Source organism: Triplophysa rosa, linkage group LG9 (genome assembly GCF_024868665.1).
Source record: "Triplophysa rosa linkage group LG9, Trosa_1v2, whole genome shotgun sequence".
Taxonomy (NCBI): Eukaryota; Metazoa; Chordata; class Actinopteri; order Cypriniformes; family Nemacheilidae; genus Triplophysa; species Triplophysa rosa.
In genome coordinates this window covers 11,187,790-11,214,900 of record NC_079898.1, presented here as the reverse complement: position 1 = coordinate 11,214,900, position 27,111 = coordinate 11,187,790, and the positions used below count along the sequence as shown (strand labels likewise).

The window sequence follows — 27,111 nt, the reverse complement described above, 5'->3', positions numbered from 1 at the left end:
GTTAAGGTTAATCCACCAGTATGTGTAAGCACTTCAGTCAGAGTGGTATTTCTTTTGCTAAAATATGATTATTGTTATACATGAATATTTGAATTCATTGTTTTACAAAGCAGAAAAAATAGTAAAGCACTTAATTATGTTCTTATTCAGATGCCCAATTACAGTCAATAAGAACAACGACTGTGGAAAAGTACATAAAAACTACCAGCAAGAATACAAACTGTTGTTATCAAGGCTAAAGGAGGCCTTATAAAATATGAAGTTTTTTTGGTCAGTATGTGTGAATAGACTATTCAGTTGTTTTCAGTTGTTTAGTTTTTTGCCTAATAAACGACAATATAATTTTTAGTTTTAAACAAGTTTTTGACAGATTTATAAAATATCTGTTTTCTCTTTATTATAACACATGGTCTAATAAATTTAAAGGTCCAGCGTATAAATTTTAGCAGCATCTAGTGGTGAAGTTGTGAATTGCAACCAATGGCTCACTCCACCACTCCCCCCTCCCTTTTGAAGCACTGCAGTGGCTGACATGGAACTAAAATGTTGTCACGTTTTCACTTTGCCGTAGGAGATCATGTATTTATGAGACGCTCTTTGTAGAGCAGGTTGTCCCTTTAGGGCTACTGTAGAAACAACATGGTGAAATACATGTAAGGGGACCTGTAGTGTATGTAGATAGAAATAGCTCATTCGAAGGTAATTAAAACGTAACGCTTCATTATGCCACAAATGGTTATGTATATTATATTGCATTTTTCTCAATAAATACGCCAAAAAAACACACACTTTGGTCAATTTCTCTATATAACTATGGTATATTTTATATGTTTACTGCAGTATATGATTAAGACAACCTTTCTAAAACATGGTATTACCATTCGATAGCATCATTGTATGTAAAAAATGTACGAGAATTTGGGACAAATTAAAATAACCAGAAACCGACTTTTATTTAATTTCTAATTCTTAGTTTTTTAGTTTTCACCTACAGTGTACTGTACTTTGGAGTGTTTTTCAGGTTTCAGTTTTGGCGTATAAAGCAGTATACCACAAGAGGCTTTGCTTTAGTGATTTTACAGTGGCTAAGGGGAAAAGTGTTTAATAAAATAACAGCGATATGATAAGACACCATTGTCCCAGGTGTGCGTATATCAGCTAAACTGCTTTGACTCAGCCATGCTCTGATTCTGAAAACAGCATGTGAAAATTGCAGTAAACATAAAATCCACTATAAAATCAAGTAACTTTAAAGCCAATTTCAGTGTTACATGTGTAGGGCAATGTATGTAAATTAATATATTTCTCTCTTTTTCTTCATATAGTCTGTCCCTAAACCTATAGCCTTGGAGCCCTGTTTTGGGAATAAGGCAGCAGTGCTGTCTATCTTTGTTAGATTACCCAGAGGACCAGGGGGCATCCCTCCTCCGGGACAGTCAGGTGGGTCTGCGCGCCAAGTCATTTTGCCCCACGCTGAGTGTTGAACAATTTTACGCTTTCTGCTGCCAAGGCCATTATAGTGATGGTCTAAAACACCCTCTTTGTCTTTTTATCCTCAGGTCTGGCAGTAGCGAGTGCGTTAGTGGACGTCTCTCAGCAGATGTGCCTGGGTTATAAGGAGAAATCGTCAGGATTGCGTAGCCGTAAGCAGCAGCCGTTAGCACAGCCCGCCACCTGCATCTGACCCTTCATCATCTGACCTCAGACCTCTTAAGACTGAATCACAGCAACATACACTAACAGCCGGGTCACGGGAGATGCGGCGGGGCGTGGTTTACCGAAACCAAGCTGACTCTCTGATTGGAGAAATTGAATCGCTCCTGGCCAACGAAAAACGAACTGAAGCGAAAAAGACGGACTCCTGCGTGACCCTGACTGATAGGACTTTACCCACGGGCCACTTTATTATATTTAACTTATTTCAGTTATTTTATTCTGTTTTTACAATCAGGAGGAAGAATCCTTGCACTGCTGCATCTGCGTATCGAAGGCAACACACATACTTCCCTTCTGGAGACGGTCGTTGGCTGCATGGCTATCACACACACACACGTGTGCGTGAACACACGGGGTGTCTTTTGGAGCCGTTCAGTGCGCCTTTGTCTCTAATCATGGCTCCTTCAGTAGTTCAGTCGCAACAAATTAGTTTTATTTGTAAATCATGTCTAATTTGCGTGTGGTGCACTAGTTCTGTGGAATGAGCCTGCTGTGAGTCTGCTGTTCACACGGATTTAATTTTACAGGTCATCTCTGCTGTCTCCACAGAGATTGCCGAAAAAGAGGATCTTCATTTTTCCTTTCCACATCTTTCCGTTCTCCGCCGAATTTCCTCCATTCACATGTTTACTGATCCAGGCTATTAGGAAGATCACGCTCGGGTGTTTATGTTTGCGGTAATGATAGTGCCGCCTCTGCTTTTACCCTCCGCTTATCTAAAAATCTCAGGCTGTTTCTCAAACGGTGGAAGGAAACAAAGAAGATATAAAAAGGAGATGGCAGGTGGGCGGCAGGGCGCAATCAGAACAAGCAGGGACCTTGTTTGGGTTTTTCAAAATGTCAGATGTCATTTTTGCCCAGGGAGGGATTATCTGCATACACAAATGCACCGACCCAGGTGTGTGTGTTGGATACCGAGGGGATCCATCTGGGTATGGAGTGGATTGCCTGGTGCAAAGGAAAGGTCAAAGATGGAATGAGCAAATGTGACATTATGAATTCAGAAGCGACGTATAAGTGGGTGTAGCGGTGCTGTCATCATGTTTTTCGTTCTGCGAGTGTGCCAGAATAGGCGACAGCACAGATGACCTGATTGCTTGGTTTTTGGTGCCGTTTGAGTGAGCCGTGAATAAAGGGACACAGGCCACTTGAACGGAGCAAAGCATCTGTCTCAATGCAGACAACACTAACAGTAGTCACTAATCTTCCTGTGATCCTGATTATAAAGTGTGAATGTAAAGGTGATCATAGAGAGACACGTTTAATTCTTACAGATTCAGATTTGTTAAAAAAAAAAGATGGGCCGAAGTGCCAGAAGGTTCTTACGTTCGTAGTGTATTATAAAAGGGCCCAAAAGGGAAATGATACATACACACAAGTGATTTAATGAAAGGAGCTGGTCTCTCTTACTTCTGGAAGTTCATTGCCACAATGCTTGTCTCTATAAGCCTCAAACAGTACTCCTGTAGACACACACACACACACACTGACTGCACCATCTATATACAGTGATGCTGTAGATATGAAGTCTGTAGTTTGTTAAAATGTATACTGTAGCAGCAAGTGCACTCAAGTTTTTTGTACATAGCGATGGACAGTAATGTGAATGCGTGTCTGTTAAGCGACTCCCAGCGCTTGGCGTGTGGAGAAGCCCAGGCTTTTTATTGAAATGTGACTGCATTGCAGCTTCTTTTGTATGTAAGATGGTGAATGTCATGAACAAACTTTAAACTAGCTGCCTACTTTAAAAGGTGAAAGATCTGAAAATTTAAACTCATCTTGTAATTATGTGTACATAAAGAATGACCTAGAACATTTTGTCTTTAATTAAATGGTAAAACGAATATGTCTGTCTTCATATCGATTGTTCTGTTAAAAATGAAATGCAGCTTTTTTATATTATGTTTTCTTTGCCATAATTTATTTCGACAGGTGATGAGTTTATTTTAGCAGTTTGTACCAGTGGTTAATATAGTAAATGATCATATAATATTAATTAAATTAAATAGCTGTACATCTAATATATGCCTATTTCCTACAGCTACATGTATCTTCTTACCATTGTTTTTAGTGGTGCATAGCATACCACATCACTATATAGAGTACCGCAGAGATGACATATTTTTGTATGCACTTTTAACACTTTCTGGTTCCATCGCCCCAATGTCTATGTTTTTTTTTGAATGGGGCTCTGGTAAATTTCCTTCGATAAGATCTGTGGTTAACAAAACCTCTAAATATTTTCACATTTTATTCTATGACATCAAACACACCAGTTAAAACCCACTTGTGCTTTTTTAAAAGCTTTATTGTGTCTTAAAAACGGTAGTTTCTAAAAGCGACTACATCCTTTGGCAGGGATGGTAAACGTGATCACGCATAGTAATCTCACAAATAATGTAACATGGGCACAAATCTGTAAAGTGTGGACGGACCTTTATTCATGAATATTTACTAACCAGAGAACACGTTTTATATAACGTTTGAAAAAGTTGCCGGAGGCTTGGTGGTGGCGACGTGGATATCAAGCGAACGTAGTGTAGTCTGTTTATAGCATCATGTTAGCTTTTTACTTCTGCCAATTGTATTTAAGCTTTCGAAGTAACAAATGTTGTGTTTATTTGGAAAGATTATCTTGATAGACAAAACGTCTATGGGAAAAATCCATAGGCTTTCGGTTGAGGGAACCAGTGCGGTGCTAACTTCCGGGTTGGCCTACAAAATGTCATCTCTGAGGTACTCTATTACTATTGTGCGTTGAGACATTGAAACAAATCTACAATGTTAAGATTAAGAATGACACATCAAATCATGCCGCTTGATGTGGGGTTTTTTTCTAAAATAATCTGACTTCAGAAAATCCAGTTTTGAGATTGTACTTTAAACCTAAAGTCTGTGTGCTATTATAGAAAACACAGTTTTTTTCCCTCAGTGTTTGTTCCTCAGTGTTTATCTAGTGCTCAAAATGTACCCACCTCAGAGCAGATGCAGTCGGCGGATCTGTCAGAGAACATCCATTCATCTGGATGCGGTGCAATACACCCTCATGATGACTCTGCTGCGCCATAATTTAATCAAAATCTCACACCATTTGCTGTATATTTGCATTTACCAATTGCAAGTACATTGGCAGGCATTCCGAACAGAAAGTGTTTTGATGTTTGGTCGTTGTCAGGTTGGTGATTGAGCTGAGAGGGAGAATTCCACAAAGCAAACAGCATGACAGTTCCTGGCCTCAGCTCAAGAGGCTTAAAATGCTGTCTGTGCAGACAGTGTACGGAGGTACGCCTAAATCCCTGTCTGAAACCGGTATTCTTAGAAGGGTGCCTTTATAGAAAAACTCTGAAGTCTTTGACTGACTGGCCAGTGAAGCAGTTGCTTCAGGTTTTTGGACAGAATTGGTGTGCAAGCAAACGTCTCGTCATTCGTCCTTCCCTTGGGTCAAAATGTTTAGGTGTATCTTTAGAGTTTGTCATGTGGCAGTAGCGCTATGCTAACTGCTACCTGTGGGCGTTTATTAGGTACATGTAGAGAGTTCCGTGTGACTGGCACTGAAGGGCAGGGTGTGCTGACCCAGATAATGAACACAGGTGGCAATGTAAAGACTGCGTGGCAAATAAAAGAGGCTACTGTACTCCCTAGTTTCTCATTACCCCCTCAGCTTGAGCTGAATGACAAGCCCGCACTGAAATCTCCACCCACAGAACTCACACATTCTACAAGATCAGAGCATGCGTCATTCATAGTTTTACACATACCACACAGTGGCCGAAGATAAGTATTCGGAGTTCTGTGGATGTATATAAAACATTTTCTGGGTACACACTGAACTTCCCAAAAATTTGTATGGGCACCCCACCTTTATTCTATTAGCCTTAGTCCTTCCATTAGTATAAATATTTTGGTTATTTAATTACACTTTGTCTTTTTGTCATTTTAACCTAAACCGTAATGTTAATCATTTTTTTACTGATATGGTGTTAATACTGCACATATTATAATCTCCAGCAACAGTATCTGGTTGATACCCATATCAATACATAGTAGGTGGCGATTTTGCATCCACGTTGGTTACCATCATTGGTTAAAAAATAAGAGACTAAATGTCTCATAGTCTCAAGCAGTGTTGGGCAAGTTACTCTGAAAAAGTAATTAATTACTAGTTACTAATTACATATTCAATACTGTAATTAGAACACTGTACAAATTACTCTCTCCAAAAAGTATTTCATTACTTATTACTAATTACTTTCTATATCCTACATCAACCTTGATTAGCTAAGTGATTCAAGGATAGACATGAAACGGCTCTTTTAATTCATTCAAATAAATAATATTAAAACTACATTAAGTGGTATTATTAACTGACCATAGTATTACAAATGTGAGAATTATACATTGAAGCACGGATTTTAAAGTTAGACTTTGACTTTTGATGTCAATTCCACTATTGCACACACACATATATATTACACAAAGTATTTAGTTTAATTACATCAGAAGTAACTGTAATTAAATTACAGAAAAAACAGAGTAATCCCTTACTTAACTTTTTCAAGGGGAAAGTAATTAAATTACAGTAACTAATTACTTAGTAACTAGTTACACCCAACACTGGTCTCAAGTGCATACAGTTTTTGATTCATTTTCTTTTAATAAAGTGATGTAAATATGAGCCTTTGGAAGAAATGGCACCTGTCCTGAATCTGATCCCCGTCCATTTCTTAAAAAGGTTTAAATTTGATGTATTTGTCATCAATTCAGTCATTTTTCTATCTAAAAACTGATCAATCTTGTACTGTAGACAATAATTTTACAGTTAGTAATACTAATATACATCCCATGCTTAATAGTCCTACAAAGTTCGGCGTTGTACATCATTTTTTAAAACCTAAACCTAAAGTGCCTCTGGACCATTTACATCTTGCAAAGTGGTCTATGGTATTTATTTTTCCTTATTTTCTGCTATTTATTTTCATCAAAATTCAAAATATCAAAATTGTGAAAGGTGCTATAGAAATAAGTTTGGATACCAATAGATGTACAGTACTTTAGTTTTAATGAATGTTTTACCATGTTTAAGTCCATTCTGCAGATTCCTAAAAACCTCTAGCTGGGGCTGTTGAAACAAACAGTTTCCCTTTGCGCACAAGTAAATATCAGGACTTGCAAACTTTATTCTGTATATCCGTACCTGGCAGCTTTATTTTTCAGGAAATTACAAGTAAAATGCACAAATTCCACCCGTTTAACAAACACGCCCCTTTTTTTTGACGATAGAAGCCATTGGTCAATACTTCTCATTCACTGTCATCACAAGACAATCAAGAACAAAAAAGCAACAAAACCGTTCAGATGCCAAGTGCTGATGAGATGGAGGGGAGGTGGAATACTGTGCTGTTATTCTTCTCAAATGTGCTCATTCAGATTGGCTATGAATGTGGAAGGTAAAGCTGCTTGGATTCACATGAACAGGAAGTGCTTTGTGCTTTGCAATAAGACGTTTGATACAGAATTTTAGACAACCATATCCACAAGAAGTGCTCAAGGACCATCTGAGAAAGCCTACGATGTGACCATTCAAGAAAACTTAACTTGGACTCGTCGCTCTTCATATTTGTGCCTTACATAACATTTTACTTCAGAAGTACAACCCGCTCCAGGACTGCTTGAGAAAGGGAGAATCAGTCTGTAGTATGTGCATCGTAACAATTCAACCACATTTACAAAAATAAAGACCATCTCTAACCCATTGAGACCCAGTCTCATAAGAATGAGCTCTTACCGTTCGCTTTCTTTTACCAATACCTCTCTACTTTTTACTTGGAGCAGACTTTTGAAAACACTCTTCTGCGTCTGTGAATATACAGCACACGTACCAATGTCATCTCCTCAAAAGAGCTGGAGAAAACAGATCGTAAAATATGGATGATGAACAGGTGGACTTTTTAAGAGTGTAGCGTATGACTCATCCGCCAGGCGACTGCATTTCAGTCTCTTTCTTTGAATAGAGAGGGGGCTTTATCTTACACGGGGACCATTTTAGTCCAAAATAGTTCGAGTGACACACACGCACGCACAATTATTTAAACCCTTTGAATTCAGTCATTGTGTATACCCAGACAATGAATCACTAAATTGCATTGAGGAATGGAGTAGGATTTCATATCTTTAGAGAAGTTCCTGCATTCTCTCCAAAGTTTTCCTGATACGGTTGGCGAAGGTTAAAACTCATGATCACACACACACACACACTGTCCCAGTTCATGGTGTTTTGTTTGGCTGTCTCTTTTTTTAAAGTTGAAGAGCCAGCATCAGGAATGGGAGGAGCCACGCTAACATGGCCAGGTGGGCTGCTGCAGGACTGTTGTCATAGAGATCAGGGGAGGGGAGTGTGGAGTCGCCCCACAGTCTGTCTCTCTCGTTCATCTAAAGGACAAAAAGAGCAAATAAGTTTAGATGCACGTCCGCTCCTATCATTCCTCCATGTCCTGATGTTTTATCTGTTCTTTGCATCTGTCCTTTTCACTTTGTTTTGCTGTATTTCACTGTTTCACTTGTCTCATCTCATCCTTTTCTACCGCTGGTCATCTTATCACATCATAGACAGGGTCGATACATTAGATGGATACAGCTACGGTGAGCGCAATAAGCTTTGCTTTGGGTTTTCAAACGCAATCTTTTGGTCCGACTGTCGGCACATCACTTTGTAAGTCATAAATCTGACTCGACTGTTCGGACAGTGTAGTCAGTACCTGATATATATAAATTTGTTGACATTGTAACAATTTAAGTGTCAGCACAATGTGAAGAGCATGGAAAACCATACGTTTTAGAGACATTACTGTACTATTTATGATGTGCACTGTACGCTCTGTTTGAAACTGCTCATTCTTTCACCCTTCAATAAATAGTGAATTCGGTCACAGCTTTATGATGTTATGTGTGCAAAAAAAGGGTTTTGTTTTTTCTTTTTTTTTCTTTCAGGACTATTAAAAAAAATGCTGTCATATCGCTGCTGTCCTTCTGAAACCTTGTCTCTCCATATTTGATTGATTTTTATTTTTTGCTGTAAGTCATTATTATTAGTCACCCTTTATGTTTGTCAATGCGTTTTGCAAATATCTAACCAATAAAAAGTACTAAAAAGTGCTTGTCTACTTTGACAACACAGTATTTAATCATTTAAAAAGTACAATGTTTTTTCAATTCTAAGCGAATTTGGATATTGTGTTGGAATTTGGTTTTGGAAGGACAGCGATGATAAAAAAACATAAGGGCTGTTATCAGTACTGGATTTAAAGAACAAACCAGATTTGTGAAGTCGGAAAAAACAAGCGCCTTGGTAACATCTACAGGTACCTGTGTGGGCATCTGTGGACGGAGGATGCTCTGCTCGGTCTCCAAGGCAGCACCAATGGTGGTGGTGGTAACTTCGCTGCTAACTAAGATCTGATTGTCGGTGTTGGTGTTAGAACCCGGAGCTTGATTGTTAGCAGACTTCAGGTCCGTGTCATTCCCGAAGGCCAGGATGGCATTCTCTGTTTGAGAGAAGAGAGAGACGCAATTACATCCCTGGCTTTCTCACATGAGCACGTCTGGAAGGCAGTCATGCTTCACTTAGTTTTCTCTTTCAGATATGTCCCTTTTTCGAAATGGTTTGAATTTCGTCAACATGTTTTCGTACAATAACAACAGCAGAAGCCATTCAGGAGAACAGGACAGAGCTGCTGGGTTATATATACAGTACAGTACTGTATATATCAGGACAAATGTTGACAAAAGCGTATTCAGACTCATTATGATTCATGATCCAAATATAGTTTGTTGCTATATTAAAATGTAAACCCCTATATTACCAATCAGCTAATCCTGCCCTCCAGAAATTAAACAAGAGATTGCTTGCCGTTTGTTCTTATTTCTTGCCCATGTCCTCCATTTTCTTGCTTATCTTTTATTTTCTTTGAGTGCGTTTTCTCTTGGGAAAAGGGATTGGTTGCATAAATCGGTGTGTGTAACCGAGTGTGCACCCTGGCCTGTGTGTCTGCGGTTTCTAAAAACCAAAAGAATGATTACTTTCATTTTCGTATCCTGACACGTGAACCAATTCTTACCTATGCTAAGACGCCAGTGTGTGTTCATTCTGAAATATAGTTCACAGCCATCCATGCGCTGGCGAAATGAACTTCGATATAAAATGAATTTCAAATCACACTCCCTTTCCTTTTTGTATTTTTATTGGCCATATACAAGTGCATTTGCGACTTACAGTGGCAGGCCATATAAATGATAGTAAATGAAATTTATTAATTCTCATTTGTCTAGTGGGTCACTTGTCTGCGAAAGTCCCTTTAATTAAGCCATGGCACTCGATATCTGAATCTGATATTCACTCCAGTAAAATCTGTGGAATTGAAGAACGAAGTGTTTTCGTTTAAAAATGAATGAGTAGATTTATGAAAGGTGAGCGGTTGTTTTGATTGAATGAATGTTGGACTTGAATTGAAACACTAATTACTTAATCTTTGTGATTTTGCAGGCGAGATGAAGCGAGAGAGAAAAAACGGCCAAGTGACTTCTAAAGAATGCATAGCCCTATCTACAGTACAGTGCTTCATTAATTCTGTCATCAGATATTACAATGTCCTTGTAAAGCATCATACCATCCGCTATAAATATTTATAACGTGCGACACGGCTTTGTACATACAAAAGACCTGTTAACTGAATCTTTGAATAGTGGAGGCAAGGTTAGGACAAGGGGTGACTTAAGTTTACTGTTTAGGAAATAATTTCTGACAGTTATGTTTCACCTCGGCCCACTCGGCGCTCTCATTATCCAGCATTCATATCATAACTCATTATGATCACAGGTAATGTTAGCAGAGCGGTAATGTGGAGGAGTGTGAATGGTGTTGATTACGCCACGAGTTGATCCTAATTGAAGCTGCCCACTCGTAGCATTGTTGAATTACAACAGAGAAATAAGTCAGCATGCTGCTATGTCTTTATTTCTGTTCACACGCAATATAATATGGACCTCATTACTGTTTGGAGCTCTCAATTATGTTCATACACACATTGACAACTATCACCGAAATTACTTCCTTTAATTTCCTTGAACTGAAGTAGTGGTTCTAGAAGGTTCTATAATGTCTTCTACAGTATGCTTCAGTTGACAGCTGGCTATCCGTTGAGTCACTGCCATAAAATGCGCCCTTCTTGGGTTATAATTTGCCGTCAATCACATGCATCGTTAGGGCCGTCAACATCTGTCAAGATGTGGAAAATGGCAGAAAATAGGGGTCGTATTGATGTCTGACAGTGATGTCTGAGATAAATGTATGCAGAACGTGAGCAGGGCCTAAATAGTTCGAAATATAAATTGTAATCCTTAAAGATGCCGTATGTAGTCCTTGTATTTGCTCTTGTTAGCTGTCACTATGATTACAGGCTCGAGAAGGGATTGATTTTGGTAATCTCATTCACACCTACAGTACTCAATCTGATTCCGTCCGCTGTTGTATGTACAGGACACTTTAATAGTCACACCTGTCTGTCTGCCCAGACACTGACTGTGTGTAGAGGCTGTCTCACACACCCTGTCATATCCAGAAGAGCATGTGTGGATGTTATAGAGAGAGACAATGATCATAAAGGCATTTCATCAGTGATGCGGATCATTGGCTTCAGTTGCCTCTCTGTTTCTCTCATCCATGACCGTATGCATAAAGGGTAGAATGAAACTGTAGAAGTCAACGCAATCTTTTTGTGAATGGCTGCCGGTATGCAGTGGGGGGTTTCCATCTGTCCTGTAGGACTTTAGAGCAGTTGAGGGGGTTTACAGCATCACTGGCACCCTAAAGGGGTTAAGGTTTAGTTGGTTAGCATGGCCCCTGTAGATGCTGTAACTACACCAGGCTTCTATAAAAGCTTTCTTTTTAAACAGATGGACATTTGGAATTGGCTGTGTATTCTGATTAGGCAAAAAAACAACATTATTTAAAATAAACATATATACAGTACTATGGAAAAGTCTTAAGCGCCATTCGATTTCAGCAGTGGTGTTTAAGCAATAGTATAATGGCCATTATTGTATGTAATTATTTCTCAGTCTCTTTATTAGAATACCACCAGAAAATACACTACATGTATAGGCAGTATTTAAATATAGCAATATCAGAAACCCAGTTGTCTTACACTTACATGTACATAAAGTAGAAACCTACCTTGTAATTCTAATGTAAAGACTGGGCAGTCATTCCAAAAGGTGCCTTAGTGCAATGAAAAAACATTTTGCTATATATTAACTATCCTTAATATTAAATATATTAAATCATTTAATATATATTTGAAACATATAGAGTAATTAATGGTGAATACATTACAACAATAACACATAATTACAATATTATTACAATAATACATAAGGAATTTTATAACATACCTTATATGACAATATATGGAATTATTTAAAATATTGCATATTTTACTGTTTTCTCCCATATATTTTAGGTCACACTAAGCGAATTGAGCGATGAACTATTTGCACGTAAATTACATACAAAGTCGTGACGCGAATGACACGAATTGGGCGGAGAATTGTGCAAAGAGCTCATTGAGACCTCTAATTTGACATGTCCGGTAGGGTGACCACCACCCAACAAACCAAATGTGGGACAGGTAATCCGTTTGCGTGGGACAATGCGGGACACCATTGAAAGGTAGCGCGAAACTGTGATATAATAATGGAATGAAAACATTTTATATAATTTTTTAGCTTATAAAAATAATTTGTTATTTAGTCCATTCCAACTACAACATAATTAAGGCATAGATAAAATGTTATATAACATAAAAAAAATAATGGTGATTTCAATTTAAGGTTCACTGTCTCTTTAAATTTTGAGCACAGAACATTTGAAGATCTTCTCAAAATCAGAAAACTCAAGGGATAAAGAACAAACAAATAATAAATAAAAGAGTTTCTCTTTTAAAATGTATAATTGTTAAGTAATGCATTTAATGATTTGCAAATCATTTTTATTTTAATACGCTAACCACAACTAGGCTAAACACAGTTTCAAAGCCACACAGTTTACGATGTTTTAGTGAGTTTTTATTCGGCAAGTTGACATGGGAGGATCACACCCGATCTTCAGACATCGCAGCCTCTTGATGACTGAAATCACTGCCATCTTCTCATACATTGGGTAAAAGTCAGGCTTTAAAAAATAGTTGCGGTTTTATGAGCTCATTGGACACTGGTGTGCATCAGGTTGCTGCTTTTGACACAGTGTTGTTAATAGTTAAATAAACAATGGCGCAAACAAGCGTCTCATGTGCGTTTCGGGTTAAAGAACGTGTTTCTTAGTGTGACAACTGAAAACCAACAGAACAGACTGATGAAAATGCGGGACATTTTCTCAATATGCGACTTGTGGGACAAGGGGTGAAAATTCTGTGCAAAGCGGGACGGGTGGTCACCCTAATGTCCGGACATGTGAAGACACTCCCCATTGCGCAATGTTTTTCGTGTCAAGAATTAAATAAAGTAATCTCGCAAGTAATATTGAGCTAGGAACTTGTTGTATTGTATTGTATTTGGTGTGAACTCACCATAGACTTGCACAGTATTGTATATTGTATTACAGTATATAATACTGTATTTTATCATAGTACTGAAGATGTTGTACCCGTAGCTGGTTGTTTTTAAGGGGTCTTAAAAGTGAAAAAATCCTGTATACTTTCATGTTTTTTTTTACCAGTGCCAGTATAATTAGCATTTACCGCCCAGGTTTAGAAACCTCTGTGGCTCCATGAGCAAAATAAACCTCTGTGCCAACCGAGCAACTGCTTTGCGATGAGAATACTATCACATAGCTTTCTCCAGGTGTTATAAACGTCCAGGTGGCACACACACACCAGTAAAAGCTCCTACTCACTCATCACCCCAAAAAAGAAACAGTCCATGCCATTCTTCCAAGGCATCACAAAAATTTCCATCTAATTACAATCCTGGCTGTTGATAAACTGACTTCAGCTCTTTTTCGCCGTCCAGCTCAATGAAGAAATTCTTGTAATACTTGTCCAGTATTTCGTTGGAGGTCCCAGGTGTACGTCAATGGTTCGGGGGCAGGCGTAGCCAGCAAGAACTCGTCCAGTAACAGCCGAGGTGAGGTCCAGCGGACTCACTCTCAAAAAGCATTTTCAGCTGTTTCCTTCCATCCTGTGCTGCTTCTGTCCTGTTTGCTGCTCTTCGGCTGTCTACGCTCCATTAGTTTTACTGCAGGGAGCCAAATTACGCTCAATTACCAAAGCACCAGAGGCTGCGCTCAGCCTTGAATCAGCACACATACACACCGACCCAGCTCTTCAGACTGCCCCGAGATAGAGTAGCGAGGGTTAGTGATGGTGGAAAACGGACTCTGCAGTTTTGTAAATGCTGGAGGTACCCATGAGAAATAGGATCACATGAAAGTACTTCTACAATAGAGAAACATACTGTCAGGGCTGGAGCTATTCTCTGAGACCTCAATGGCCAGACTGCACCAGTCAAACGGGGTGGTGTTTACTTTATGTGATTTTTATTAGATGTCACAGGGGGTGCGGCGGGCCGTGAGTCCTCTGCTGAAGATATCTTTTGATCCTGATGATTGGTAATGCCTCATTATGTACACGCAATTTAAAAAGGGAGAAGTTTCAGACCCGACACATTACGTCAGGAGTTTCCACTCAATGCTGCTGATTGCACAATAATAGTGCTGAGTGTGAAGAGCAGGGATGCGAATATATCTCTCTGCTGACTCTTGTATTATATCACCTGGGATTATTTCATGTGAAGTATATTCAGGAGTGTATACTTTGTGTTATAGGGTGTATGAACGTTATTATAATAACTGCATAAAGCCACTGGCTCTAAAATTGTGGGCCGTGACTTCTGAGGGACACATGAAAGAGCTTCCTGGGTAAACCTTGATGATGAGAACCAATAATGTCAGTGTGTATTTTCTTCTTCTCCACCTTCTTTTCTTTGTATAGACTTTCAGCAGCAACAACATAAACAAACGTTATGTGGCCCAAACATAACTTCCGGTAGACCTCTGTAAAGAATTGATAACTGTTAAGTAGTTTTAATTTTCTTATTTAATACAATTAATATACAATTAAATATTAATATAAATTAATAGTAATATAAATTAAATATAATATAAATGGTTATATTATAACCAAACACAGACTGTAAGTTAACTTCGGGCCAGGTGTGTGCGTCCGATGAAACCGTCTATACAGGTGAGTGCACTAACAACATTCTTGTGTATTTTATCTACCTTATTTTTCTTTCAATTTCAGTGTGGTTCACTATCCACCAGAACAGTGAAAACCATTTTTTTTATATAATGACAATTTAAAACGATAATTGTTAGTTATTTACTAGCAAAAATGACAGAAAGCTAAAACAAAATTTTACAGTTTTGTTTAAAACTAAAAAAAAAAAAAAAACATTGTTGGTTTGTTTATATTAAATTGCTTTAATGATCTGCTGTCATCTGGCAACAATACTGATACACAGATACAGTACCAGTCGATAGTTTGGAAACACTTACTCATTTGCTATTTATATTTTTTACACCTTTCTGAATAATAGTAAACTAAATCAAGGAATAACTGTGACTAAATGCATCTAAAATAAAATCAAAATATTTTAGCATCTTTAAAGTTGCCAACCTTTGACTCTAATTTGCAAGATTATTCTCTGGTTATTTTATATGCCAGCTTCTTGAGGTCTTGTTGAGGTCTCCCCTGAGAAGCTTTTTAAACAGTATTTAAGGTGTTATCGATCTATTCAGGGCTCTTATTGGCTGCTTAAAAAAAAGATGTCATGAATTACTCACCCTCAAGTTGTTCCAAACCTGTATATTTCCTTGTTCTGATTAACCCAAAGAAAGATATTTAGAAGAATGTCAGCAACTGACATTTCAGGGGTAGTCAAAAAATGGTAGTCCAAGGTGCCCCAGAACTGTTTGTTTTTCTAAATTCTTCCAAATATCTTCTTTGTGTTCAACAGAACAAAAAAATCTGCAATCTTTTTTTCCCTGTGGTAGTCCCAGAATGGTGCCCAGAAATGTTGACAGAATTTCCATTTTTTTGGGTGGCCCATCCCTTTAATACTGTATTTTGGCACAATTATATTTTTGTCTGCAAGTAATTTCAAACATTTAAGCATACACCATCAGGTTAAAAGATTTTTAACATCATTAGAAACATTTGAGTCAACTATTTCCAAACTTTAGATAATGTAGATCTGATAATAGTGAGCATGCAGGATGTATGTTTAAATGTACTGTGATTCTTTTAGCATGCTGTTTATGTAATATATGGCACTCTTGCGCTACTCACTCAAACAAGTGTTGTCATGAAAATGGCTGAGGTAGTGGCTGCACTGTTCTCGGAAATTCCCACTAGCCGCACAAGAGCACCACAGCCCTACGTTAGACGTCGAGTTGTCTAGGTAGTTCGGAGTGATAATGCTGCCTACAGAGAGAAAGACAAGAAACAAAGTTAAAAAAACATCACTTGAAATGTATAAACCCAAGTGCAGTACTAAAACACAACAAACACTGGCCATATCAGAGTCCTGCATTATGAGAAATTCTACCTATCTTACCACACACATAAAGGCTAGCATTACAAACCACATTTGACTGTGAATGACCAAAACTCCTCCAGCACAATAAAGCCAATATGCACAGATACGCTCTTACCTTTCATGGTGATGAAACGTTTGCTACATTGTTAAGCAATCACCTTGTGTTACTCTATAGGCCCTCAGCTAAGGCAGATATGAGAAGCTCTGTCAATCTTTACCCTGTGTGTGTGGGTTATATAAGTGCTCTAGCACATTGATTGCAGAGGATATAGTTTGGTATCTCTCCGAGATGTGTCTTTTTTTCAGCAGGGCAAGTAAATGACAGTGCTTTTTCACCGTGTGAGCGAGATAGTGTCGAAGGCGTCAGTTGAAAGCAGGAAAAGTGGGGGTGCTACACTCTATGGCTCTATGGTCTGATAGGGGCCCGTTTAAACACATTGATTTCTTTTGTCCCACAACACAAAAGTGCATCTTCACAACTGCTCTTGGAAAATACTGCTGTAATGACTAACAGCTAAAGCTGAGTGCTTGGTGTGTGTGTGTCTCTCTCTCTTTTCGGTCCTATCTCTTTCAATGACTCACGCATTCATTAAAGTCCGGGTAAAGAGGATTCTGAGAATTGTTTCTAAACACATTATAGATGTTAGAAATGTATTGCTGAAACACATTACAAAGACTCGTGGACTTGTGGAGTTAAACCGTTAAACAGTTTTTCACCCATTCTCTGTTCAGGATTTTTTGGGCGGGGCTAAAACGGGGGATCGATGATGCAATGGAGCGTCCGAGCATGCATGGCCCCTCCCCTATCACTAGAGTGCCTAGCATCAGGCGTGTGCTCAATCACGAGCTCAGGGTTGCAAGCTCTCACCAATACACTTTCAGACTCTCTAACGCTCTCACTCTTCCCAACTAAACAAATCTTACGCCAAGGAATGAGCAAACGGTGAAGCAGATGCGAATGGATGGAGGGGAAAAACGTGAACAGGAGGAGGGTCACTGCGTGTGATTGCGACGTGCTTCAGTGATTATCTATTGATGAATATCTCACGTGTTTGAATTCAAATCCTCCCATAAAAATCTTCACATGTAGCCTACTGGGGACTCAGGTTGAACGACGCGAGTGGGCGTGGCTTCAGCGCCAACAGCGGACACGCCCCCAGCGTTTGAGAGCATAGAGTCCTGCTTATTTTTCCAAGATTTTGATAACTTATTTTATTTACTTGGATGTTTTTTTCTTCATTCAAATTTGGCTGGGTGGTTAATAACACACTTTTCTGTTGTGTGACAAACTCAGAACACATATTTTAATGGCACTTTACCCGGATTTTAATGCCATGAACTCTTCTCTTGTTCTCTGTATCCCTGTGTCTCATTTGGAAGTACCTATTTTCAAGATCAACTAGTCTGTGGCTTGAATGACTTAACTACTGTAGTCCATTTTATGGAACCCTGATTGTGATCCAGCAGATCATGATCAGACCCCAATTGTTTCTTAGGGGTCTTTATATAAGATGTTGTTATTGTGTTTAGAATCAGTTAGATGAAGTTCACAAAATCGGTCACCAGACCTGATACCACGTCTGTGTATTTTAATAGAGAAACATTTAAATTGCACAAGAATCCAAAAATCCACATCCTCCTAACGGACAGCTGACACAGCTAAATACAGTATCTACAGTATCACCTATTATTGCAATACAAACATAGTCTTACATATTATGCATAACAGGAATATAGCTCACAGCATGTGACTTGAGGTTAGAGAATGTGTTAGAAAAGCTGTGCTTTGATGTGCAATACTTTAAAGGGGATGAAATGCATCTTCTCTAAAATGGTTTTACAGTAGTGGTAGTATTACTCGGCACACTTCTACACAACACTTTAAGAGGTTGTGTCTCTTAAAGGGATAGATCACACAAAAATACAAATTCTGTCATCATTTACTCACTTTTGAGTTGTTCCAAATCTGTATAAATTTCTTTGTTCTGATGAACACCGAGAAAGATATTTGGAAGAATGTTTGTAACCAAACAGTTCTTGGACCCCATTGTCTACCATAGTAGGAAAAATTCCTTTATATTTTGTTTTGCTCTGTTGAACACAAAAGAAGATATTTTGAAGAATGTACGACAGCAACCAGTTCTGGGGCACTTTTGACTACCATTGTCATTTTTTCCTACTATGGTAGTCAATGGGGTCCAAGAACTGTTTGGTTACAAGAATTTGTCCAAATATGTTTCTCTGTGTTTAACCAATCAAAGAAATGTATACAGGTTTGGAACAACTAGAGAGTGAGTAATTCATGACAGAATTTTCATTTTTGGGTGAACTATCCCTTTAATTCGTCTTATTTAAAGAAAAACTGAAAACAAAATAGAATATAAATTATTGAATTTTGACTTACAGTAAGTTTCTGCTTCTCACATACAGTTATGATATGCCTTTAGAATACTTGGAATATCGTTTTATTGCCGCACATGTATAAATCTCCTGGGATGTAGATTTGGTAAGTGATCTTTTTTAGAAAGGTTTACATCACATGCATTATTGATCAGGAATTATTACAACAGCAAATATTTGAGTGATGGTACAATGGTCCCTCCTCCCAGAAATTCCACCTGTCTGTGCAGAATTGCAGCGAGATAACATTCTAATCTATCTGACTGCTGTATGCGATAAGCCAGGTAAGAGCTCTCACCTATCAGGCCGGTGTATGCAACAAGGCAGGCTCCATAATTTTCTTGCTGGCAGCCGCTGGCGGTAAGCTCGGAGGGTTGGCAGTCATGCTGGAACTGAGCCCACCGAGACCTGGGGGAACCACAACAGGACATCCATCATGCAGCCAGTCGGCAAGGCCTTCAAACACACACTCAGAAACAACACATTCCCTTCAACAATGTAGTTAGAATGACATATTCCCTTCTGTTTTGTCGTCTCTGTGTTGTTTAGGAAATGCTTCGCACCAATACACAACTCCACTCCATTCTCTCCTGTTCAAATCCCCCCCACAAATACACTCTCCTGATCCATTCGTCTTGCTCTCATTTTAATCAGATACAAGACTGCAATTCAGACTTCTGGATAACCGCCAGACACCCGGCCGGTGGAAAGAGCAGTGGTGGCCAGCCAGGACGATTTGCATGCGTGTCACATACTTCCAATCCTCTGGTCACTGATCAATCAGTGAAGCAGATCAGTCTCAGAGGAATTACCCACATTCCCTGCTGATTTCTTATGCTAACTGGCTGTTGTGGCAGTAAGTGATCTCCTCTTGTTTAATGTCTTGTGTCAGCGGAGCGGAAGGCCGGCCGTGCTGGTTCCGAGCGTGTGTAAGACAGATGAAGTTCTCTGTGTTTGTCAAGTGAAAAGAAGGAGGATCAAATATGACCACACAAACTCCATCGAGAGCCTCCTAAAATGACTGCAGCTGTCAGACTTACAGCAAGACTCTGTGTGTTTATTGTATCTCCTGTCTCTGGGTCTCTTATTTGTCTCCAGTGAATGGATGGAGATAAAAACTGGAAGATCAAGCACCTCTTACACTCCGCATATACTTATTTTGGTCACATAAGTATAGAATACCACAGTGTGCAAAAAGCAATTTTTGTTTGTTTTGCTCAAGGGTTTGGCTTGCAGCTGGTAGATGTGGCAACAATAGCATTCTAGAGGTAAAAACATTGCTATCGACAGCCTTTAAAAAGGGTAGTTCACCTCAAAATAAAAAACCTTTCATCATTTACTTTCTTTCGCCTGCAGAAGACAAAAGGAGATATTTTGAATCGAAGAACCAAACCAACTTTGACTTCCATTGTATGGATGGACATATACAAAATATAACTTGTGTTCCACAGAATAAAGTTGTACAGGTTTTGAACAACATGAGGGTGAATAAATGACAGAATTTTTATTTTGGGGTAAACTATCCCTTTAAAAGATTTTTTTGTATTGTAAATATACACTTGCAAACATTTAAACATTTCATTTCGATATATTATGGTAGGCTCGTGTATAGTAGATATGTGTGGTTTTACATTTTTAAATCATGAAATCCAGATAGGCTCAACCATTTCCACTTAACCCCATGCAAAATTAGGCTTCTCCTCTCACAAGGAGTGCACAAATTTATTCAAAGTACTATTAATTTCTTAAGGTATAAAACTATTTTGAAGCAGAAATAAAATGACTTGAGCACCATTACTATTTCTCTCTAGAGCACTAGGGTCTCAAAGCTACCCTTCATGCTGCCTTAAGCAGCAACTGAAAACTTGATTCAATCTTCAACCTTTTCAAATAACCTGATTACGTTTAATACTAGTCATTTTCATACACAATACCCACTTGCACACGTAGTCGGCTTCGCAGACCCGCAGCTGAGCCAGGCAATTCGGCTTTTCCCGCTCCTCATACGAGCACGCGGGAACAATGGTCTGGCGCCGTCGCTCTGCGCATGCGGTGTCGGAACACGGACAGAAGAGCAGCTCGTGCGTATAATCTGGCGGCACGCGGTCGAAGAATTTCCTCAGTGCTTTGTTACAGCGTACGCGGTTGCAGGGTGCAGCTCGCGCTGAAGGGGCGATGCACGCCGACACGTACTCCGTTCGCAGCTTCTGACACGTCTCGTCGACGTTACAGGCCTTGGCGGCGTCCAAACAACGGTTGACGGTTGTCATGCCCACCTCAGACTCTGAAATGAGAAGTAGTGAGAAGATTTGTGATTGAATGGTGAGAGAGTGTTGTTTGGAAATGCAAAGGAAAGTTTTGTTGTCGCTGCAGTGACGCAGTCGCTGTCCAGTGCTGAAACGAACGCGATACTCTCGTGATATCACAGATCTTAAACTGTCGTGGCAGTCGGTAAGGTTTATTTTTTATGGCTGGTATATTCGCTATTGATCATAGCAATAAAACGCTGTAGTGGGATAATTATTCATTCAAATATATTATGGCTCAGCAGACAGATTAGCTCACCAGACATGAAAGATAAAACACACATCTTTTCGCAATGTTTGTATCCTGTTCCATGGTTTGGAATCACTTTGACCCAGAAACAACTTGTATGCATTGAAGTAAATGAAATTTTCATCTTTCAGGATATTTGTCTAATAAGAATATTTCTATTTTTCACACCATATTAAAGAGCATCAAGCACCCACATTTCCTTTTCTAGCTTCAAAGCTCCATAGTTTCATAGTAACTACAAAGCAATTAAATTTCTTTTTTTTCACCTGCCACGCTGGTCTGCATAAAATTACATCACCTACAATCTCACGCAGCATTCATTCCTGTACTAGACAATGAATTGATACAATCTACTTGTAAGCCCTCTAATTTAGTCTCGGTTGTGCCCCTGCAGTAACAATTACATTTTGGCAGGTGTTCTTTTTGCTCATTGTCCTAATGAGGATTTAGGCTTCACACGCTTTCTCTCCCATCCTAACAAAGATCTGAGTTCGTTTGGTTTAAGTGGATGTGAGGTCTGTATGGTCCATGTGTGCTGCTAATGAATAGAACATGAGAGAGAATGAAAGTTGAATGAGTCTGGTCTCTATCCCAGAGCAGGTCCCAGCTGAGACCGACTGCTGCTGGTGCTTCATTTTTCATATCACACTAATGTGGGCCACAGAGAACCTGCCAGCATTACACTCCTTACAGCTCTCTCTGTCTCTCTCTCTTCCTCATAAACTTTTTTTAACCACTGCCCCTTCATACTGTCATCTGTGATTCCTCATCTCCTCCTCTACATCTTTTACAATACCCCGATTCTTTCACTCTGATATTTTCTTTCTTTCTTTTCACTTTAAAGTAAGAGCTTGTGATCAATACGCAGTCAGTATTCTGGACACCAAATGTTTTATGCACTCAGATTTTAAAAAGTATTGTAGTATTTTTTTAAGTTAAATATAATTTGTTTAGAACAGTGAATAAAAATGTAATAAGATAAGTCAGAAAATAATGTTTGTATAAGTGAGCCCTTTAAATTGAAACTGTGAAACCTGGCAGAACAGCTTGTGCAAGGTCATTATAATGTCAAGAATGAAATGAATTAACTTCTCACATCTCACAGTTTCTTTCTCAGTTTCTTAACTGTTGTTTTTATAGATCACAAAAGCATTCTTGTATGCATTTCTCTCTCTCTCCCTCTTGTTCTCTCCACCTTCCCCTTCTCTGTGTCTACACTTCTGTTTGATTTTTGTTGTCTGTACCGAGTCAGCTTGTTAAACGTTTGCAGTGTTTGAAAGTTGAGAACAGCCATCATTAAAAGTCATGCATGAATGACCGACATTCAAATTACTTTCATTACTTAGAGGAAATCGCTTCTGTTCTTTCCCCTCGAGTTTAAACATTATTTTATGTGTATCTGCTTGGACTCGAGTGTGTGTGTGTGTGTGTGTGTGTGTGTTTGTGTGTGAGAGACAGAGATGATGAGTAAATGGATCATTATGTGCTTCCCTCGGGGTCTATAAAATTCAGCTCATGCCTTAAGCACCCCATAAACTGAGGCTGAGAAACTGACAGTTTTAGTCCTGTGTCTTCTCCAAAAATAAGTTTCTAAACTTGGTCCGCTGCTATTTTGAGTGAACATAATGAGAAGGGAGAGAGATGAAAAATTGAAGGGCCACGATTAGATTAGAAGAATCAAACTACATCTCTGAGCCAACATACTGTAAGGTATGACAATTTTGGACACTTGTTGGCCAATGTAAGGTTTTTTCAATTGCATTATTTTTATTTATTTATTTATATAGCACATTTAAAAACAACCATTGGTTGACCAAAGTGCTGTACATAAAAAAACAAAAAACAGGACAACAAACTAGTAATTAAAAAAAGGATACAAAATATCAAACTGCTAGACAAATGATGTTAGTAACAGCAATTACTTGCAATTAATTAATTACTTTTTTTATTTACAGGGTTATTTTAAGTCAATATATGAAGCAAGTTGCCTCAAAGCATAACCACAGGTGCATCAAATTATTCAAAGACATGTTCCATTGACATCCATTAAAATTTTTGTCTAACTTTTAACTGTATCTATTTTTTAAATAACCCAACATATATTTTTTAATGATTTGAATGAAAAGAGCTTTATTTCTTCAAAATGCAACCAGCTTGGTTTGCTGTTTATTTACTGTATACCCAAACCATGCATACATTTTGTTAGTCATATGTATTCTTTTGAGTCCAGGCCACTGTATCGAAGGCTTTTTTGTGGCTTGGTCTTATTTGAGTTTTCACATAATTTTTTTTGACCGATAATGCATTGCTTCACTTTGAGGGAGCGACACATAGTGCAAGTTCATAAGCACTGCAAACAACAATCTATGTTATATCCAAGTACATTAAACAAAGCAGTCGTGTTTTGTTGTGAGCTATTGAGCTCTGCCCTATTAATAACTCTTAACTGCTAATGCACGGCACAGAAGCAACAAAACACATCGTGATCAATTCCAAATGTTCATAGTCAATCAACATTGTGTGTCTGTGCAAATCACTGACCTGCAGCTATGGAGGCCAGGCGAACGTAATCAAAGCCTCGCTCAACAGGCTCATAGGGGTAATTCTCCACCAGGCTCAGCCCTGTAAACATACATGAACGGTGTTTTTGTGGCTATGGTAACAGTATTTTGTGACTCTGAATTAATGAGAGTGTCACAGGTAAAAGTTCAGTTTGAAGTAACGTTTCCATAATGCCAAACTGGTTAGCATATTAAAATGTGGTGTCTAATTAGCATCCATTGGAGTGCTTTCTGGGGACAGCATGGGTGTAAGTAGTACAACTTATAATTGCATCAATGTGTGAGTGGGTATTTTGCGAGTTGTTACGAACAATTAGTATAAGGACATGCGTATGAATAAGGAATGATGTGTCTCACCGTGCAATACTGACTGCTTTAGGCTCCAATATATGCTAAGGCAGTTCTTTTCTCTCTTCATGCCCCGTTTGCATTGGCACCGATGCAGGGGGCTGGAGAGGAGGGCCGTCACTGCATTCTCACAGTGGTTACGGGCCCCTGGTCCCAGCTTCACGCTCCCCCCGCCGGCGACGCACTGCCGCAGTGTTCTCAAGCGCGGGCTGCACGCCTCATCACTGGAGCACGAATCCCCCGCTGTCAGACAGTCCCATCTGCCACCCAACACCAGCCATGGGAGCCCTGCACACAGATCATATACAGGACATAATATAGATCTGTCATTCATTACACAACACCAAACAGAAAGACTTCTTGTTTAGAATAAACTCAAATATATTTAATTTGTCTGCTAACAGTAACAGTAACTAACAATGTATAAACAGTGTAATTCCGCAACATCTCAAATGATTTATTGCATTTCATAAGGTTTCGGTAGAAATGACAGTTTTTGTGTTTTAATTACACAGATGTTGTATGTACACTGTAAAACTTTGCTGTTGTTTTGAAGCAGGTTTGCCAGTAACTTACTGTAGATTTAATTTATAATTTTGTTTTAAACAACCTATTTCTTATATTTTCTTTCATGAAACAAGACTAAATGTCTTTGGTCAATTTTCTTGTTATGTAAATGCATCGTAATTTAAGAAGTTTTCAATATTTTTACTAGAAGACAAAAATGGTTATAAAAAACGCCATTTTTGCAGTGTTGCTGTGCTAATGCCAGTAATGAAACCAGTCTCTTTCTCATTTTGAATCTAAAAGTCAAAGTGTTTTAATTTTGGTTAAAGTAAAGTTTAACTCAAATTGAAAACAGTACTAAAGTAATTAAATCTACAGTAAGTTACTGGCAAACCTGCTGCAAACTATACAGCAAAGTTTTACAGTGTAGTTTTTGGCAAAATTGCTTAATTTTTCTGTGATATTTAACAACATTTGCCTATTTGGATGTTCACGTATTTCCTGTAAAATTACTGTATGGTTTGTTTATTTAAATTATAATAGTTTTTAGCATTAATACTATTCATAGTATCAGATAATATGTAGATAAAGTAAAATATTATAATAATAATTATTATAATAAACATGAATATAATATTAATGTAAGAATTGATTTCAACCTTGGCCTCTTTACACAGCAAAGGCGGCACAGAAACCGAATCTGAAGCGGCACAAATGTGTATTTACACCATTAATGCAGCTCTATAAAGCGGCATAAATGCATTTACATAGGAATCAAATTTATGCGAAATAATGCTGAACATAACCACAAAAGCACAGTTCTAACAATATGCTAATAAAATAATGTCTTAACTTAAACGATATAAACTCAAGGTGAGACAGATACTTGGGATACTTCTCTATCCCATGAGCCCACGGGACAGGATAAGTTCATACAGGAGCATGGGGTAGAACTGCGAGGCAGGTGTTATCAAATGTGAGTATTACTAGCCAACAACGCTTTTCTTTGCGTTGCAGTCGCATTTGTAAAAGTGCTGTAGCGTATAGTTAACCTGTAAGATGCTAGATAGTAAAGTACATTTGTGATTTTGCTGTGAAAATGCTGTTTTATACAGGGGCGGTTCTGGGGGGGGGGCAGAGGGGGCCAGTGCCCCTGTGTCAGCACATTTGCCACCCCCCTAATTCTGGAATCGTTTCTGGAATTTTTTACCACAAGCGAGCAATTTCGGGTGCAATGCACAGTTTGGCCTGCGAGTGGCAGTAATGTTGCTTGTGTGCCAAAAGGAAGATTACGCAAGCAAGACGCAAACAATGTTGAGTCTGTGTGCTTTCAGCAAGATTACGTCTACATCATACAGGTAATGGAAATATTTTGTAAAAATATAACTAAAATGCATATCATTTACACATCATATTAAAATACTGAACTATATTTTCCGGTGTTGCGCATGTTAAATCTACATATAAAGCAGTCGTGACTCGTGTTATACAAAGAATCAGCTGCTGCCAGAGAACGCGTAACGCACTAAAGAAATTTTATTTGTTTAATGAAATGAGATCAAATGCAACTTACATTTATTGGGGTGAATGTTTGATAAAATGCACTTTTGACTTATTATTAAAATAAATGGTCTGTCATTCCCAAGGAATTAGCAAGTTCAAGAGTTCAAGTAATCAATACAGTTTATTCTATACTGTCCTGTATATTACTTGTGGTGTATTTGAGAGTCGAGATTTAGGTTTCATTTTCATAATTTTCCATTTGCAGTTAAAATGAAGAGAAAAATTCTAAGGACATAATGTCCTTTTTTAATAAGAAAACCATAGATAATAGACAGTCAAGGCTGGAGAAAGAAGATACTTCTGAAAAAGAGTCAGAAATGCACAAAAGCTTAGAGAATGAAGAAAGTCCAATAGAACAGAGGACCCATCAGCGAGGTGGTTTAGTTGTGCAGAGAGACAACTTTTGTAACCCTGAAATTCCATGTGAAAAACATGAGTTTTTACATGAGTATTTAGTTAACATGGCATTCACATGAAAGTGTGCCAAAACCACATATATCACATGTGAAAATTTTGAAATTCATGTTTTTTTTCTTTGTGTAAAGAAAATACCCGATAATGTGACTCATGTTTAGATGACTGCTTAAGTTGATTTTTGGATATCTTGTTTGTGAGTAGTTTTTCATTCATGTATGTACATTTAAGATGCAGAAAAGTGCCTAAATGTTATTATTGTTGTCATTGTTATTTTGACTATATACAATGTGTTGTGAAATAAATGACCATGGAACATTAATTTGAGCTGAACTTGTTTTATTAGCTTATTAGTTTGCTTAGAGAAAACAGTAATACATGACAATGAAAAATGACT

General features: G+C 38.4%; 2 protein-coding genes across 2 annotated transcripts in view; one reads left to right on the top strand and one right to left on the bottom strand.

The window, feature by feature from the left end:
* atrn (attractin) overlaps window positions 1–3,560 on the top strand; it is a 42,954-nt gene extending 39,394 nt beyond the window's left edge. Inside the window, 2 exon segments of the mRNA XM_057342254.1 lie at window positions 1,326–1,440; window positions 1,560–3,560. Of these exon segments, the coding sequence (XP_057198237.1) occupies window positions 1,326–1,440; window positions 1,560–1,684 (240 nt within the window). The 3' untranslated portion in view covers window positions 1,685–3,560.
* Window positions 3,561–6,310: 2,750 nt separating this feature from the next.
* Window positions 6,311–27,111, bottom strand: part of gfra4a (GDNF family receptor alpha 4a) — a 94,002-nt gene continuing 73,201 nt past the window's right edge. Inside the window, exons 2-8 of the mRNA XM_057342952.1 lie at window positions 24,240–24,518; window positions 23,863–23,943; window positions 20,704–21,049; window positions 19,064–19,173; window positions 16,116–16,250; window positions 9,079–9,257; window positions 6,311–8,145 (exon numbers count right to left, since the gene is read on the bottom strand). Of these exons, the coding sequence (XP_057198935.1) occupies window positions 8,011–8,145; window positions 9,079–9,257; window positions 16,116–16,250; window positions 19,064–19,173; window positions 20,704–21,049; window positions 23,863–23,943; window positions 24,240–24,518 (1,265 nt within the window). The 3' untranslated portion in view covers window positions 6,311–8,010. The remainder of the gene's footprint in view (window positions 8,146–9,078; window positions 9,258–16,115; window positions 16,251–19,063; window positions 19,174–20,703; window positions 21,050–23,862; window positions 23,944–24,239; window positions 24,519–27,111) is intronic.